General features: G+C 42.2%; 1 protein-coding gene across 1 annotated transcript; it reads left to right on the top strand.

Moving 5' to 3' along the window:
• The first annotated feature begins 11,480 nt into the window (after positions 1-11,480).
• Positions 11,481-12,312, top strand: LOC133047786 (small ribosomal subunit protein eS1-like). The gene has a single exon (XM_061131287.1). It carries the CDS (start codon positions 11,503-11,505, stop codon positions 12,295-12,297), a length of 795 nt encoding a protein of 264 aa, XP_060987270.1. The 5' UTR covers positions 11,481-11,502; the 3' UTR covers positions 12,298-12,312.
• The last annotated feature ends 3,807 nt before the right edge of the window (positions 12,313-16,119 follow it).

Genomic DNA, 16,119 nt, shown 5'->3' with positions numbered 1-16,119 from the left:
CTATGGGGTCACAAAGAGTTGTACACAACTAAGCAACTGAACTCGATGATTGTAATATGATGCATCAGTCATTTGGAAAATGTTGGCTCACTGGATTACACAGATCTTTTAAGCACCAACATATTTCATTATGTAATCCCCCAAAAACCTCCTTCATTCATATAACCACTAATGTCACAATACTTAAAAATCTTTGAGGGTTAGAAAACTGAAAAGCTTACAGTGGGAAAGACAAGTTTTCCATTATTCTAATTTTCACTTGAAAGGTTGACTTTTGTTACTGGCAGAAATAATTTCAGTTGAAGTATTTTTCCTTGAAGTGGAAACCTCTTTTGGTCTTTGAGAAAATATCCGCCAAATCCGTAAGCCTGATTAGCTATGGTTAGTCTCTCAGTCATATCCCATAAAATAAACTGTTAGTTGGACTTGTAACCCATGGACTTTTTTTTCACTGTGCCACATGCAGGATTTAGGTTTCCCAATAAGAGATCAAACTCTTATTTGCAAACTGTGCCCCCGCTTTTCATGTACTTCCAATGTCACCAGCAAAACATTCAAAGACATGTTAAGAGCCAAGATACAATAAAAGTAGTGGTTTTTATGGCTTCCTCAAGGGCATTTTTAGTGAAAATAGCATTTTTAAATTTTAGGGGTTTTTTGTTTTGTTTTTTACTGTAGTGCACTCTATTGAACACAATGGCTGATAGAATAGATTTGCCCCACTGGATTTATACTAAAGGGCCAGCAGTTTTACTCACTAAGGCTTTTTTGCACCTTCAAAGCAAATGTCAACACTGAAAATGGAAAATAACATCTCAGTGTTGTTAGGAAAATAGTTTGAGCTGAAATTTCTTGGGCACCACCAGGGATTTACAGGCCACACTTTGAGTCACTGTCCTAAACAGTTACAGAGTCATAGGTCATTGGATATGTGAGGGACCCCAAATAGAATCACAGCTTTAGAAGAGATTTTAGAAGAGATCATTCAGCAAAAGGATCTCCGTGTTGTTCCACATTTTCAAATAGTACAGTGTTCTCCAAACTATAAATATGTAATACCTCTTCCGTTTTACAATACTATAGATGAGTATTTGCAATCAGCTATTTTTCACCCAATGCATTCTACCCTATATATAAGTCAAATTTAATCTCATCACTTTTGATTCTGTTTTCAGTAGAGATGGAGGTTGGTTAGACCACTTTCCATAAGACCTGTTTGTAAAAGCATGTGAAGTGGGTTCTCCCTGCCTTCTGCATGTATTTAATCACAATCATTACAGGTTTGCTTTGACAACCACTTTCATCCCCTTTTGGACCAACACGTCTTCCACATGACCCTTTTTTAGGTGCACCTGTCGTTCTTTACTCTAGCCCTTTTATCGTTAGTTTTGCTAACCTGGACTTCCCTGATGGCTCAGATGGTAAAGTGTCTGCCTACATTGCGGGAGACCTGGGTTCAATCCCTGGGTTGGAAAGATCCCCTGGAGAAGGAAATGGGAACCCACTCCAGTATTCTTGCCTGGAAAATCCCATGGCCAGAGGAGCCTCATAGGCTACAGTCCATGAGGTCGCAAAGAGTCGGACACGACTGAGCGACTTCACTTACTTTCTTTGCTAATCTGAAAATGTGTCACACACCTTCCCCCAGCCGACTACCTCCATTCTCTGCCTTGTGAACATCTAGCTTGCAAATGCCCTTCACGTGGAAAGCTTCTGCGCAGTTGCCAGCACATAGCCAGAGTATTTCTATTGACGGCCACGTGTGGGTATAGAATAAAGGGAAGGAGTCGGGTTGTGGACTAGAGCAGCCTCGTCTGATAGAACTTTCTGCAGTGACAGACATCTTTCACATCTGAGCTGCCCATGGGGGTAGCCACAAACCACTTCGGGCTATTTTGTACTTGAAACATGGCTACTGTGATTGAAGAACTGCATTTTAAATTGTATTCAACTTTAAATAGCCATGTAAGTGCAGTGATACCATATTATATAAATAATACCCTACTTTAAGTATCTCATTTTATTAGTGAATTGAATGTAGTCCTTCTTAACACTGTCTGTCTGTAGGCATTACTTTTGCTCACCAGATGGGTTCTTCTTTATTTCCTGGGCACCCAGGGGAGATCACTGCCCACCCCTCTTGCAGGAAGGCAGGATCATGTGACTACTTTTGGCCAAAATGCTGTGAGCAGGTGACAAAGGTCACTTCCAGGACCAATACTTATTGCTTGTGCATGGCACACCTCATTTGTCCAGCTGTGGTGATGGGAGTGTCCCAGATGATGGAGACTCTGTGATCCTGAGCCTCAAATAACTGTGGAGCTGAACCCTCCACCCCACTAAACCCACATGGAATGTACAACATGCATAGGACATAAATGTTTATGTGTTAAGCCCTGGGAAATGCAGGTTTCCTTATTACTACAGCATAACTTAGACGTTCCAGGCTGATGAGTTCGCATCAGAATCACCTGAGCAAATTTTTAAATCACCACTCCTAGGACCCACCACAGTCTGGGGTCAGGGCCCTTGTGTTTTGATTCAAAAGACCTCTCCAGGCAAGTCTGATGCATGCTCGCCTAATGAAGAACAAGAGCTGAAAGGTGACATCGTTGTCACTTCAGATACTACAGAAATGAGGCTTAGACTGCATGCACATGTATTCAGTTGTGTCTGACTCTTTGCAACCCCATGGACTGTAGCTCATCAGGCTCCTCTGTCCTTGGAATTTTCCAGGCAAGAATACCAGAGTGGGTTTCCATTTCCTTCTCCAGTCAGGTAAATTGTGCAAGGTTGTTTGGCCACTGAGTGATGGAGATGGAACTTGAACTGCTCTTGCCCTGGGCAGTGCCTCCTTTTCTCTTATCAGAGATGGGGGTGGTGGAGAGAGCAGAGTGGAGTCTCTTGTCTTCTTAACTGAATCGGTTAATGCTTTTCATCTTATTAACAATACTTTTCCAAATAGCGATTAGCTCCACAGAAGCCCATTTAATCCAAAATATAGTTTCAAGAGTTGCATACACTGTGGAAGAGGCTGAGAGTCTAACTTCTACTTAATACATTTTGTTTCCATAGGCAAATGTATTCCAAGTTTAGCTAATATATCTAAAATGAAAAAAAGTAAGATTTTATTTTTGATGTGGATCTTTTTTTTGGTCTTTGTTGAATACTACAACATTGTTTCTGTTTTGTTCTTTGGTTTTTTGGCTGAGAGGCATGTTGGAGCTTAGTTCCCTGACCAGAGATTGAACCCACACCCCCAGATTTGGAGGGCAAAGTCTTCACCACTGGACTGCCAGGGAAGCCCCTAAAATGAAAATTTTTAAATAAAAAAATCTGTTTGTATTGGAGAATTGGTTATGGGTAATAAAAGCAGCATCATATATTGCCCAGTTACTAAAGAATATTCTTAGTAACAACTACTCTACTTATCATATATTGTCTGACTTAAATATCTTTTCTTTTTTAAGTGTTTATTGAATTTGTTACAATATTGCTTTTGTTTTATGTTTTGATTTTTTTGGCTGTGACACATGTGAGATCTTAGTTCCCTGACCAAGGATCGAACCTGCATTGGAAGGTGAAGTCTTAACCACTGGACCACCAGGGATGCCCCCTGCCATAAGTGTCTTTATTTACCTTTTAAAATGGGGAGACTTGGATGTTGGTTATTTCATTTATTCAGCAAATATCTATCACATATCTGTTATGAACTGGCACTGGGATGTGTGTTAGGTACAGAGAGGTAAACAAACACACAAAAAAATATCTGTCCTCGTGGAATTTACAGTTTAGTGGGAGATGTAAACAGAAAGCAAATACATAGTTAAATATAGAATTACAAATTGTGTCAATTTCCCCAAAATTTGTATCTAAATTTAAGACAATTCTATTTATAACCCTAGCTTTTTTTTGTTTTTTCCTTTGATGGAGAAGATTCTGTAGTATCTTGATCATGTGTCCATGAAGAATAAAAGACCAAGGCTAGCCAAGAGGAGAAGGAGTTGGGTGAGGCTGGGGTGGTGCAGTTTACACTGGATATTAAGTGTGAATCCTTGGAAAGCACTGAGATAGAGTTAGAACCCAAAGTGTTAGTCGCTTCAGTCATATCTGACTCTTTGCGACCCTATGGACTGTAGTCCACCAGGCTTCTCTGTCCATGGGATTTCCCACGCAGGAATACCAGGGTGCATTGCCATTCCATCCTCCATGGGATCTTCCCTACCGGGGGACCCAACCCGGGTCTCCTGTATTGCAGGCCTATTCTTTGCCACCTGAGCCACCAGGGAAGGACAGGAAAGGGTTGATTGGTGGGGGTTGGGAGTGGGGATAAAGAATGCCTATAAAAGGGAGGAAGCCCTCAGGCCCTAAAGAGACTTGACCCCCGTGGAAGGGAAGCTGCAAGGGCAGACACCAGGCAGTCGTGACCACCGCATCCCAGACAGCCTGAGAGTGGAGAGCTCGGGATGGAGCAAAACTGCCACAGCTGTTGGCATCCCACCCTGGGTAGAAGTGGCCAGGCCCTGGAGCTTCTGCCACGCCAGCTCAGTCACTGGCGCTGAGCCCCAAGCAGTTCTCCAGCTCCTCCGGGCTGACCTGCAGGGTTCTCCTGCAGGAGATCTGAGCAGGCATGAGGGGGCCGCCCCAGGCCACGGAGCAGCACCCAGAGTGAGCCACCTCCGTCAGAACAAGATGGTGCCAGGGTCATAACCGGGACAAAGTCCGTGGGACAGAAGGAGCAACAGACAACACTGGTGAGTGAGAATTACTTTACGAAAAACGTTTAACCCAGTGGGAGGAATGGTTTGTCTTATTAACGGTGCTGGTGGTGTTGTAGCCACTTGTTCCAGGAAACAAACTCACTCAGAAGGACAATGCAGATAGTGGAGTGCATTTTATTACACCGGCAGGCCCAAGGCAGAGTCTCCTCTTAGCCAAGGACCCTGACCAGTTTTTGTGAAAACCTTATATACCATACCTGGAGAAGGAAATGGGAACCCACTCCAGTATTCTTGCCTGGAAAACCCCATGGACAGAAGAGCCTAGTAGGCTACAGTCTATGGGGTCGCAAAGAGTTGGACACAACTGAGCGACTTCACTTTTCACTTTATATACCATAAGTGTATAAAGTTCCCTGAAACTAGTCTGAACAAAGGAAAAGAAAGATATAATCAAAGTTAACATGTGATTCATATGCCTTAAGCCTAGGTAGTTAACAGTGGACAATTGTCAATAGGCCTGTGTCATACTGCAATAAGCATAATAGAATTTATGATTTTATTCGGTTACACAGATAATTAGGATATTCTTTTAGACCAGTCTAAGTATGAGCCCTGGGGCTCTTCCACTGGGGGGGTGTGCATGGAGGGGAGGGCGGGGGTATGTGTGCTGGCAGGGGACAGGTCTGGTTTTCCAGTTGGCATGTCGTTTCCATAGATACTGGGCATGTAGCTCAAAGTCCACAGTTGGGCCCAAGACGGAGTTCTGCTTTCAAGATGGGGCCTGTTCTGTCTGTTTCCTCCTTCAGTGTAAAGAGCTACCTTTCTAGAAGATAAAAGTTGGCCTCCAACTTAGCGTAGACAAAAATTCAAGCCAGAGGTACAACGGCTGTAACTGGCATTAACAAAATCTTTAATATAAGAAATGCCACAAAACTTTAATCCAACAGCAAGGGAGACTTTATTGTGCATAGCTGGAAACCCAGAAGCTATCTTTTAAAAAAGACTGTAGAATATTTAAAATCTTTGCCGAGAAAAGAAACCATAAATGAAGTAACTAGACCACGCAAAGATCAGGAAAATCTTTTTTAACTCAGGTAAGGGATTGGCTCATGATAAGGAACAGCTGTGAAGTAAGGTTGATGTCTATAAGCCAGGAATGAAAATCAGTTGTGTGTTTCATAGCCAAATAACACACCTACACTTTCTATACCAGTTTGGTGGTTCAGATGGTAAAGAATCTGCTTGTAGTGCAGAAGACCTGGGTTTGATCCCTGGGTCAGGAAGATGCCCTGGAGAAGGGAATGGCAACCCACTCCAGAATTCTTGTCTGAAAAATCCCAAGGACAGAGGAGCCTGGCAGGCTACAGTCCATGGGGTCACAAAAAGTCGGACATGACTGAGTAATTAACCCTGAGCTGTAGGACCAATTCTACGACCTGAAAGTCTTAAGCAGTGATCGAGGAGAATCACTCTCCAGTTTCTGATTTCCTTGAATGATTTACAGCTGTGGAAAAAATCTGAGACTCACTGCAGTGAAAACCAAACCCCCAGCACAGATGTTCCTAGCTGCAGAAATCTTCTATGTTAATGTGGGTGTTTTGCATTGTATCCCTATAGAATATAATGGATGCCCCTGAATGTCTCTTAGACTAATCCCTTAACCCTCTGGCAAAATTGTCATTTACCATGGAACTATAGTCATTTCCTGGATCAGGGCTGCGGTTCAATGAAAGAGGTTAATCTCCAGGAAATGAAATCCAGAAAGGGAGACTTCAAGTAGATCAGTAAAGGAACTTGTTTTCTCTTTTTTGAGGTTTTCTTTGCTTGGCTATTGTTCAGTTGCTTAGTCATGTCTGACTCTTCGCGACCCCATGGACTGCAGCGCGCTAGACTCCCCTGTCCTTTACCATCTCCTGGAGTTTGCTCAGATTCCCTTGGCTACAGATTCCAATAATGCAGATGTCTTTGAAGTGACCCATGTTTGGTAGATGCTCAGATGGCCTTGATTGATAGACTTTACAGGGTCTCAATTGCTAAGCCACTCACTGAAGATGCATAAGGAAGATTTACTGAGAGTCACTGAGACAGATACCTAAGGGTCAGAAGTTCTCTGTAGCTCCTTCCCATGTATTTTCCCAAGCCTTTGATAAACATAGCAGCCGTCCCCGGACCGCGTGGACTAGCGCATGATCCGTCTCAGGACATAGTGACACCATTATAATCTCAGTTTCTCTGTCTTTACCTCCAAGGACAACGCATCTGTAAATTTACTATTGCTCTATATATCAGAATTACTTTGACTAGCCCTCAGTTTGCTTCTTCAGGTTTCAAGGGATACCCCTTACCTTGGTATGACAACATTTGTTGACTAATTCATGGGTTTCCCGAGTGGCTCGGGAAAGAATCTGCCTGTCAAACAGGAGACATGAGCTTGATCCCTGAGTCAGGAAGATCCCCTGGAGAAGGAAATGGCAACCCATTCAAGTATTCTTGCCTGGGAAATAATCACGGACCAAGGATCCTGGGGGCCTATAGTCCATGGGGTCACAAAGAATCGGACATGACTGAGCAACTAAACAACTACAATTCAGGGTTATTCTCTATCTATATAAATTACACATATACATGAACTCTAAGACCATCAATATGCATTTTCAATAAATTTGGAAATATTCATGGGACTAAATCATCTTAGTATCACAACCCCTCTGGACATCAGTGTATAACAATCGTTTTCATTAGATTTTTCTCCCTCTGAAATTTGAAAGGGAAATAAATCTTATCCATTATCTGTGACGATTGCAATGACAATAGGAATAGTGATTTAATTTCAATATTTATATGAATACATGACTATGCTTGTATCATTCACAAAATTTATGAATAGTACATCCTGTTGAGGCTGGAAGAATGCGAGGCCTAAAGGCACAATTACGTGTTTAATTCTAATTTCTTTCCAGGAGTTTTAATTGACTTTACAAGGAAGTGCCTGGTTTAAATGCGATCTTTTATAAATTGTTGTAAGGCAATGTAGGAGGATGGAAAGAAAACTAGCTCTGGGATTTCTAAAACCTGGAGAATATTGCATAATGCAGGGCCTCAGGGCTTTGAAGTGCTCTGCCATTTAATAGACAATTCAGTTTAGTTGGACAGATCCTGTCACCTCTCTGGACCTTAAGATACCTTCTTTGGAAAGAGCTAGGGGCTAAGGAAGATGCTGCAAGTACAGCCCTTGCGATGTGGCTAGTATGTGGCAGCTTTTCTTCTCAGTTATTTCCATCCTGGCTCCATCACTAACTGTGTGATACTGAGCTGGTCACAGCCTGCAAAGGCATCTTCTCTTTATTTAGTTAAAAATGTTGCAGCTAAATAGTTAAACTCTAAGTTCCCCTTCAACACTGCATCTTAAATTCTTATATCTGAAATGCATTTTTTTACGCCACGTCCATCCTAAAGGCACTCTGTAAGATTCTTTTCTGTTAAGTCTTCCATGACCAACACCCATCCCCACCTTCCCCATCCACATGCCAAGAAGAGTCAATCCCGACTCCTTGCACCCCCAAAGTCTCTTGTCTCTTAAGGTTAAGAGATCTTAAGGCCAGAGGTAGTTTCTTTCTCCTCTTTGTCCCAGATGGAAAAACTCTTAACATGAAATGTCTTCTAATGTAATCATGTCATATTCTATAGATGATATACTTTTATATACACCCTACTCATGTCATGTTTAACTTTTATGCTATTGAAAGACATGAGGACAGAGGTATAAAAATGCACCTCTGGGTCTTTCTAACCTTATCCTTGAACAATGTACAAATGACTCTTTAACAGTATTTCTCATATAGGTTTGGGCTCCACTAAATTATTTTCACTCCCTGTGCCAGATTCTTTATCTATCAATAGAGTTCTTATTCCTTTGGTGGAGGGCAGGGGTCAGACTTTGAATGTAGCTTCCACTTGACTGGAGACTTTAACATGACCTGACACTTGTCATTGACACCTGGCATTGGAAACTAAACTCTTCTCCCAACCCAAGACTAGGCAAGCCTTTGAATAGAGTGATTGTGGCATCACCTCTGGCATCAACATGGACATCAACCTAAAGAAAGTCACCTGAGAATGCTAATCTGAATATGAGAAGCGATTTGCATTTCTCCAAGGGTCCAGAAAGACATTCAAAGACTTTTGGTTTTGCTTTAATACAATTTCCCTTTGAGCTTGACTTACACACTACAGATAAAATCTTACATAATTTGATATTTTCCTTCGGGTTGTAACCTGTAGGTGACAGTCAATATTATTGAATAAACAATTCAACACTGGAATATTGCACAACAAGTCTTGTGACATTTTGAGCATGGGTTGTCATTTTTCTGGGGCAATTTGTTATTGAACAAATTAGATTTCCCAAGAACATGGCCATTTCTTCTTCTAAAGTGATAAGACACTTGCTGAACTCGTTTTACCTCTGCAAATCTCCGTACATTATCTTTGTTGTCTTCAAATCTCACAAGTCATTAGATCTGGGTTTGTCTGAATGAAGCGTTCTCTAAAGTAAACTTGAAAGCTCCAAGGCCCTGGAGCAATATTTCTCCAAGAGACAGTCTGGCCACTTCTGCAGATGTCCAAGGCTTTTACTGGGTGCAATAGTTCTGGGTTCTGAGGCTCAAGTGATAAAAGGGCTCTTAGGGGGATCCTGAGTAGCACTGGCTTTAGGGGGTCACACCTTTTACATCAAGATTCTCATTGCTGTCACTCAGGAAGGACTTTTATTAATAAAAGTCATGGTGGCGGGGGGTGGGGGTGGGGGGCTACTGAATAATTCGGTAAATGATAGCTTTTACCCTGAAGCAGACTTATAGACAGGTAAACAGCAACTCACCCTGAGACTGTACCACATAGAGGTGAAATTGACCAGGTGAAGAATCAGATTGCCATCCTCTTTACATCATCAGAGTTTGATCCTACCCTAGTCTATAATCACACACAGCGATAAGGGAGAAGCCCATGTGCTAGACACAGTGGGGCAGTGAAGTGTACCCCATTTTGTCTATTAGGGGGAAGAGTCTGGCCTTAGAGGTTGGACCTGGCCCTCACTGATGGCTGCTTGTGGTTTTCCTACCGTCTTTAGAGTCTCATCTGCCCGAGGAGGAAACACACAAAAATATGGTGTATGTGAGCCAAAACATAAAGATATTCCTGGTTCATTCAGACAGTGCAATTCCAAAAAACCCAGGTGGAGGTGATGATAACTTCAGTCATTTAATAAGGCAAGTTATTGTCTTTGAAATAACTGATCTATAGAAATGGTCAAATTAGACCCTGTCAGATTATTCCTTAGAACACATTTAAAAATGAAGTGCTATGTAAATGAAGTGGAAATCACTTTATAGCAAGAACAATTATTACAAGCTGGCCTATTAAGAACCATCTTCCATGCCTCATGTTGATATCAATTGAGTGGATGGGAATTCAGTCATGCCTAACTGATCATAAGGAGATATTTGCATGGAGTCATTTTCTTTCTTTGCCATCAGAATTCAAGAATTAAACTACAATAGCAAGCAAGGGGGCAGGGGCATTTTAAAGCAACTCAGACTGGTTGAAAATGTGATTTACTTGAAGAAGTGACCAAGAAAAAGCTTAGGACTTCCCTGATGGCCCAGTAGTTAAGAATCCAAATTTCTAATGAAGTGGGCACAGGTTTGATCCCAGGTTGGGGAATTAAGATCCCACATGTCACAGGATGCAGCCAGAAAAAGAAGAAGAAAAAAAATCATTTGTACCCATTGTCAACTGGTCTGAAGCAGATATGAACAGGATAAAAGCAGAAAAAATATAATCAAATGAAAGAGTAAAAGATGTGTTGTTGTTCACTTGCTAAGTCGTGTCCATCTCTTCGCAACCCCACAGACTGTAGCACGCCAGGCTTCCTTGTCCTTTACCGTCTACTAGTTTGCTCAAATTCACGTCCATTGAGTTGGTGATGCTATCTAACCATCTCATCCTCTGCCTCCCGCTTCTTGTTTTGCCTCCAATCCTTCCCAGCCTCAGTCTTTTCCAGGGAGTTCACTCTTTGCATCAGGTGGCCGAAGTACTAGAGCTTCAGCTTCAACATCAGTCCTTCCAATGAATATTCAGGATTGATTTCCTCTAGGATTGACTGGTTTGATCTCCTTGCAGCACAAAAGATAGGTTGATTTGGAATAATTCTAGCTTTTGAATTTTACCTAGACAGGCTTCATTGGTGCTACAGCAGCTTTTGATATTTCTCAAAAGCAAAAATCCCCTTTATTTAGCCTTGAGTCCACAGTCAAGAGACACACAGGCAGTAGCCATCTGGCATTCCCTTTCACACCCAGTCCATGGGGCTCCCTCTGGTTTCTGGGACAGAATCTTTAGGAAGCCAATTGGATGGAAAAGCCAAGAAAAGAGCTCCAGAGCCCCCAGAGGGGAAGAAAGGCCTTTGATGTCCCAGGTGGACTTGAACAAAAGACCCAAGTGTGCTGAGGAGACGATGCTTGCTCATTGGAGCCCAGGGACAACTGGGGACTTAGTGTGAGGACAAGACATGCATCCTTCACCTGCTGCAGACACACCTTCAGTACTGGTGAAGCAGGAGCGCTGATGCCAGAAATATCAGTACTGCTCCTCTAGCAGAATTTAATTTAAATTTAAAAGAATTAAAAAAAATTTTTGTTGTTGAAGTATAATTGCTTTTCAATGTTACGTTAATTTGTGCTATAGAATGAAGTGAATCGCTTTTGGCTCTCTGAGCTGCACCATGGCGGTCGGCAAGAACAAGCGCCTTACGAAAGGAGGCAAAAAGGGAGCCAAGAAGAAAGTGGTTGACCCATTTTCTAAAAAAGATTGGTATGATGTGAAAGCACCAGCTATGTTCAATATAAGGAATACTGGGAAAACATTGGTCACGAGAACTCAAGGAACTAAAATCGCGTCTGATGGCGTCAAAGGTCGTGTTTTTGAAGTGAGTCTTGCTGATCTGCAGAATGATGAAGTAGCATTTAGAAAATTCAAGCTAATTACTGAGGATGTTCAGGGCAAAAACTGCCTGACTAATTTTCATGGTATGGATCTTACCCGTGACAAAATGTGCTCCATGGTCAAAAAATGGCAGACCATGATTGAAGCTCACGTTGATGTCAAGACTACCGATGGTTACTTGCTTCGTCTGTTCTGTGTGGGTTTTACTAAAAAGCGCAACAATCAGATCCGGAAGACCTCTTATGCCCAGCACCAGCAGGTGCACCAGATCCGTAAGAAGATGATGGAGATCATGACCCGAGAGGTGCAGACAAACGACTTGAAAGAGGTGGTCAATAAATTGATTCCAGATAGCATTGGAAAAGACATAGAAAAGGCTTGCCAATCTATTTATCCACTCCATGATGTCTTCGTTAGAAAAGTAAAAATGCTGAAGAAGCCTAAATTTGAATTGGGAAAACTCATGGAGCTACATGGTGAAGGTAGTAGTTCTGGAAAAGCTACTGGGGACGAGACAGGTGCTAAAGTTGAACGAGCTGATGGATACGAACCACCAGTCCAAGAATCAGTTTAAAATGCAGACTCTTAATGGTGACAAATAAAAGATCTTATTTGTGGTAAAAAAAAAAAAAAAAAGAATGAAGTGAATCAGCTCTATAAATACGTATATCTCCACCCTATGAGCCTCTCTCACCCCTCCAATGATACAGCAATTAAGATTCACTTGTCATGCCAGGCACTGTCATAAATCCTAGAACTATAAAGAGGAAGACCATAGTTTTTGTGCTCCAAGAAGTCATCGCCTACTGGGGAAGGTAAACTTAAAACACAACAAAGGATGGAGTGGATAAAGGATAGCGAACCATAGTTGAAATAAATAAGAATGAAGGGCAGGAGTGATCATGGGATAGGCAGGGAAGGGATTACCAAGGAAGAGGTGCTTAAAGCTGATCTTGAAAGATGAGTAGAAAGGCTTCCAAACACCTGGAAAAAGGAAAATACACGAGACCTTGGCTTCTTTGAAAAAGTCTGCAGAGTCGTATGTTCCTAGAGCATAGGCTTCATTAGGCTTCTCTGGCGGCTCATTGATAAGGAATCCACCTGCAATGTAGGAGACATGGGTTCAATCCCTGGGTTGGGAAATTCCCCTGAAGGTAATGGCAACCCACTCCAGTATTGTTGCGGGAAATTCCTTGGGTAGAGGAGTCTGGCGGGCCAAAGTCCATGAAGTCACAAAAGAGTCAGACATGACCTAGTGACTAAACAAACAACAAAGCTTCATTGGTCAAGAGGCGACAGAGAGGTGGGACCCAGAACTTGGAAAACCTAGGAAGTTGTACTGAACAATTTAGACTTCTCTTACACAGCTCAGCCAGTAAAGAATCCACCTGCAATGCAGCAGACCCCAGTTCGATTCCTGGGTGGGGAAAATCCCCTGGAGAAGGGATAGGCTACCCACTCCAGTATTCCTGGGCTTCCCTGGTGGCTCAGCAGGAAAGAATCCACCTGCAGTGCTGGAGACCTGGGGTTGATCCCTGGAGAAGGGATCGGGAAGATCCCCTGGAGAAGGGAACAGCTACCCATTCCAGCATTCTGGCCTGGATAATTCCATGGACAGAGGAGCCTGGTGGGCTACAGTCCATGGGGTTGTAAAGAGTCAGACATGACTGAGTGATTTTCACTTTTTTCACTACGTGCCCTGAAATGTCATGATTTAAAGAGTTGACCTCAGTGTGGTGTGTGACAGGCAAATTGGAAACAAACAAGACTAGCGTTAGAGAGGCCAGCTGGGAGGCTGTGGATAATGACCCATTTGAGCCTGCTGTCGGGGGGTGGGGGGAGGGACTGAGGGATGAAGGAAGAAAGATGTCTAGGAATTCCATCACCGAATTTCAGGATGTACGGGGCTCCTGCCACCAGGAGTTCTTGTGGATGAATGTACGCATGTGGGTGTGGGTGTGCTGGGAGCCAGTGGGCAGAGCAAGAACTACAAAAGCAACTCAGGAAGCTGACCTGGCTCTCACCCGCCCCACTCCAACCACAGCTGCTTCACACCCTCGCCTCCGCTCAGACTTCAGCCCACCCACCACTTCCCTTTGGTCTCCATGCTATTTCTGCCAAGGTCATCAAAGACCTCCCAGTCACTCATTCTCTGCACATTTGACCCCACTGCAACCTCCCTCCTTGAGATGTTTTGTTTCCTTAGCTACCACATCACCCACTTTTCTTGTTTCTCTTCTGTTTCCCTGGCTGCTTTTCTTACTTGTTTGTAAGTTTCCTTTTCTCTCTCTAGAGTTTATCCTCAGCCTCTTATTATTATTTTGGGCCACACCACAAGGCATGCAGGGTCCTAGTTTCCCAACCAGGGATCAAACCTGTGCCCACTGCAGTGGAAGCTCAGAGTCTTAACCACTGGACCACCAGGGAAGTCCTGCCTCTATTTTCTTTTCTTCTGCTTTATTTTTTCCAGCTTTATTGAGATGTAATTGGCACACATGTATGTTTAAGGGTACAGTGTGATTACATATGTATACATACTGTGAAATGATGGCCACAACAAGGTGAGTTAATGCCTCCATCACCTCACATAGTACCACTTTTGGTGCGTAGGAGGACATTTGGAACATTTTAGATCTACTCTCTTGACAGCTTTCTAGTATGTAATATTGTTAGCTATACTCTCCATGCCTTGTATTACAGCCCCAGAACTTACTCATCTTACAACTGGAAGTTCGTATACTTTGACCAAAATCTCCCCATCTCCTCTGCCTCCAGCCCCTCATAACCACCACTCTATATCTCTTTCTGTGAGCTCGGCTCTTTTAGATTCCACATATACAGGAAATTGTACACTGTCTGTCTTTCTCTGACTTAATTGCACTTAGCGTAATGCCCACAAGTTTCATCCATGTTGTCATAGATAGCAGGGTTTCCTTTTTTTTTGGTCTGAATAATATTCCATTGTGTGTATACATGCCACATTTTCTTTATCCATTCATCTGTTGATGGACATGTCGGTTGTTTCCTTGTCTTGGCTGTTGTAAACAGTGCTGCGGAGAATACGGGAGAGCAGTTATCTCTTTATCTCTCTCTTTTTTTTCAGTTACCTCTTTGATATCCTATTTTTGTTTCCTTCAGGTGTATATCCAGAAGCAAGATAGCTGTATCTCATGATAGTTCTTTTTTTTTTATTTTTTTGAGAAACCTTCATACTGTTTTCCACAGTGACTGCACCAATTTACATTCTCAGCAAGAGTGCACATGGTCTCCCTTTTCTCCACATCCTTACCATCACTTGTTATGTCTTGTCTTCTTTGTAATATCCATTCTAATAGGCATCAGGTGATATCTCACCGAGGTTTTGATTTATGTTTCTCTAATGATTAGTAATGTTGAGCATCTTTTTCATGTGCCTTCCGGCCATTTGGATATCTTCTTTGTAAAAATGTCTAGTCAGTTTCTCTACCCATTTTTTTTCCTTTTAATTTATTTTTTTATTGAAGGGTAATTGCTTTATAGAATTTTGTTGTTTTCTGTCAAACCTCAACATGAATCAAGTATATATCTGATTAAAAAATGGCAGAGGTCTATATGTATACCTCTGCCCATTTTTTAATCAGATTGTTTGGGGGTTTGCTATTGAATTGTGTGAGTTCTTTATATATTTTGGATACTAACCCTGTAACAGTTTGCAAATATTTTCTCCATTCCATAGATTGCCTTTTCATTTTCTTGATTGTTTCTTTTGCTGGGCAGAAACTTTTTAGTTGATGTAGTCCCCTTATTAATTATTGCTTTTGTCACCTCACTTTTGGTGTCATATCAAAAAATCATTGCCAAGATCCATATCAAGGAGTTTTTTCCATATGTCTTCTTGCAGAAATTTTACAACTTCAGGTCTAATATTTAAGACTTTTATCCATTTTAAGATAATTTACGTGAGTGGTGTAAAACAGAGATCCCATTTCTTTTCTTTTTTTCCTGTGATTAATTCTCCCAGCAGAGCTTCCCAGGTGACTCACTGGTAAAGAACTCACCTGCCAATACAGGAGATGCAAGAGACACAGGTTCCATCCCTGGGTCAGGAAGATCCCTTGGAAGAGGAAATGGCAACCTGCTCCAGTATTCTTGCCTGGGAAATCCCATGGACAGAGGAGCCTTGTGAGCTACAGTCCATGGAGTCTCAAAGAATCAGACATGACTGAGCACACACACACACAATTTTCCCAGTATACTATTTATTAAAGAGATTGTCCTTTCCCCATTGATTACCTTGGCTAGCTTGTCAAATGTTAGTTGACCATATATGCAAGAGTTTATTTCTGGGTTTTTGATTCTATCTTATTAGTCTCAGTTCAGTTCAGTTCAGTTGCTCAATCGTGTCCAACTCTTTGTG

This window comes from Dama dama, chromosome 27 (assembly GCF_033118175.1).
Source record: "Dama dama isolate Ldn47 chromosome 27, ASM3311817v1, whole genome shotgun sequence".
Taxonomy (NCBI): Eukaryota; Metazoa; Chordata; class Mammalia; order Artiodactyla; family Cervidae; genus Dama; species Dama dama.
The sequence above is the reverse complement of the archived record's forward strand: the minus strand, read 5'-3'. Positions and strand labels throughout refer to the sequence as shown.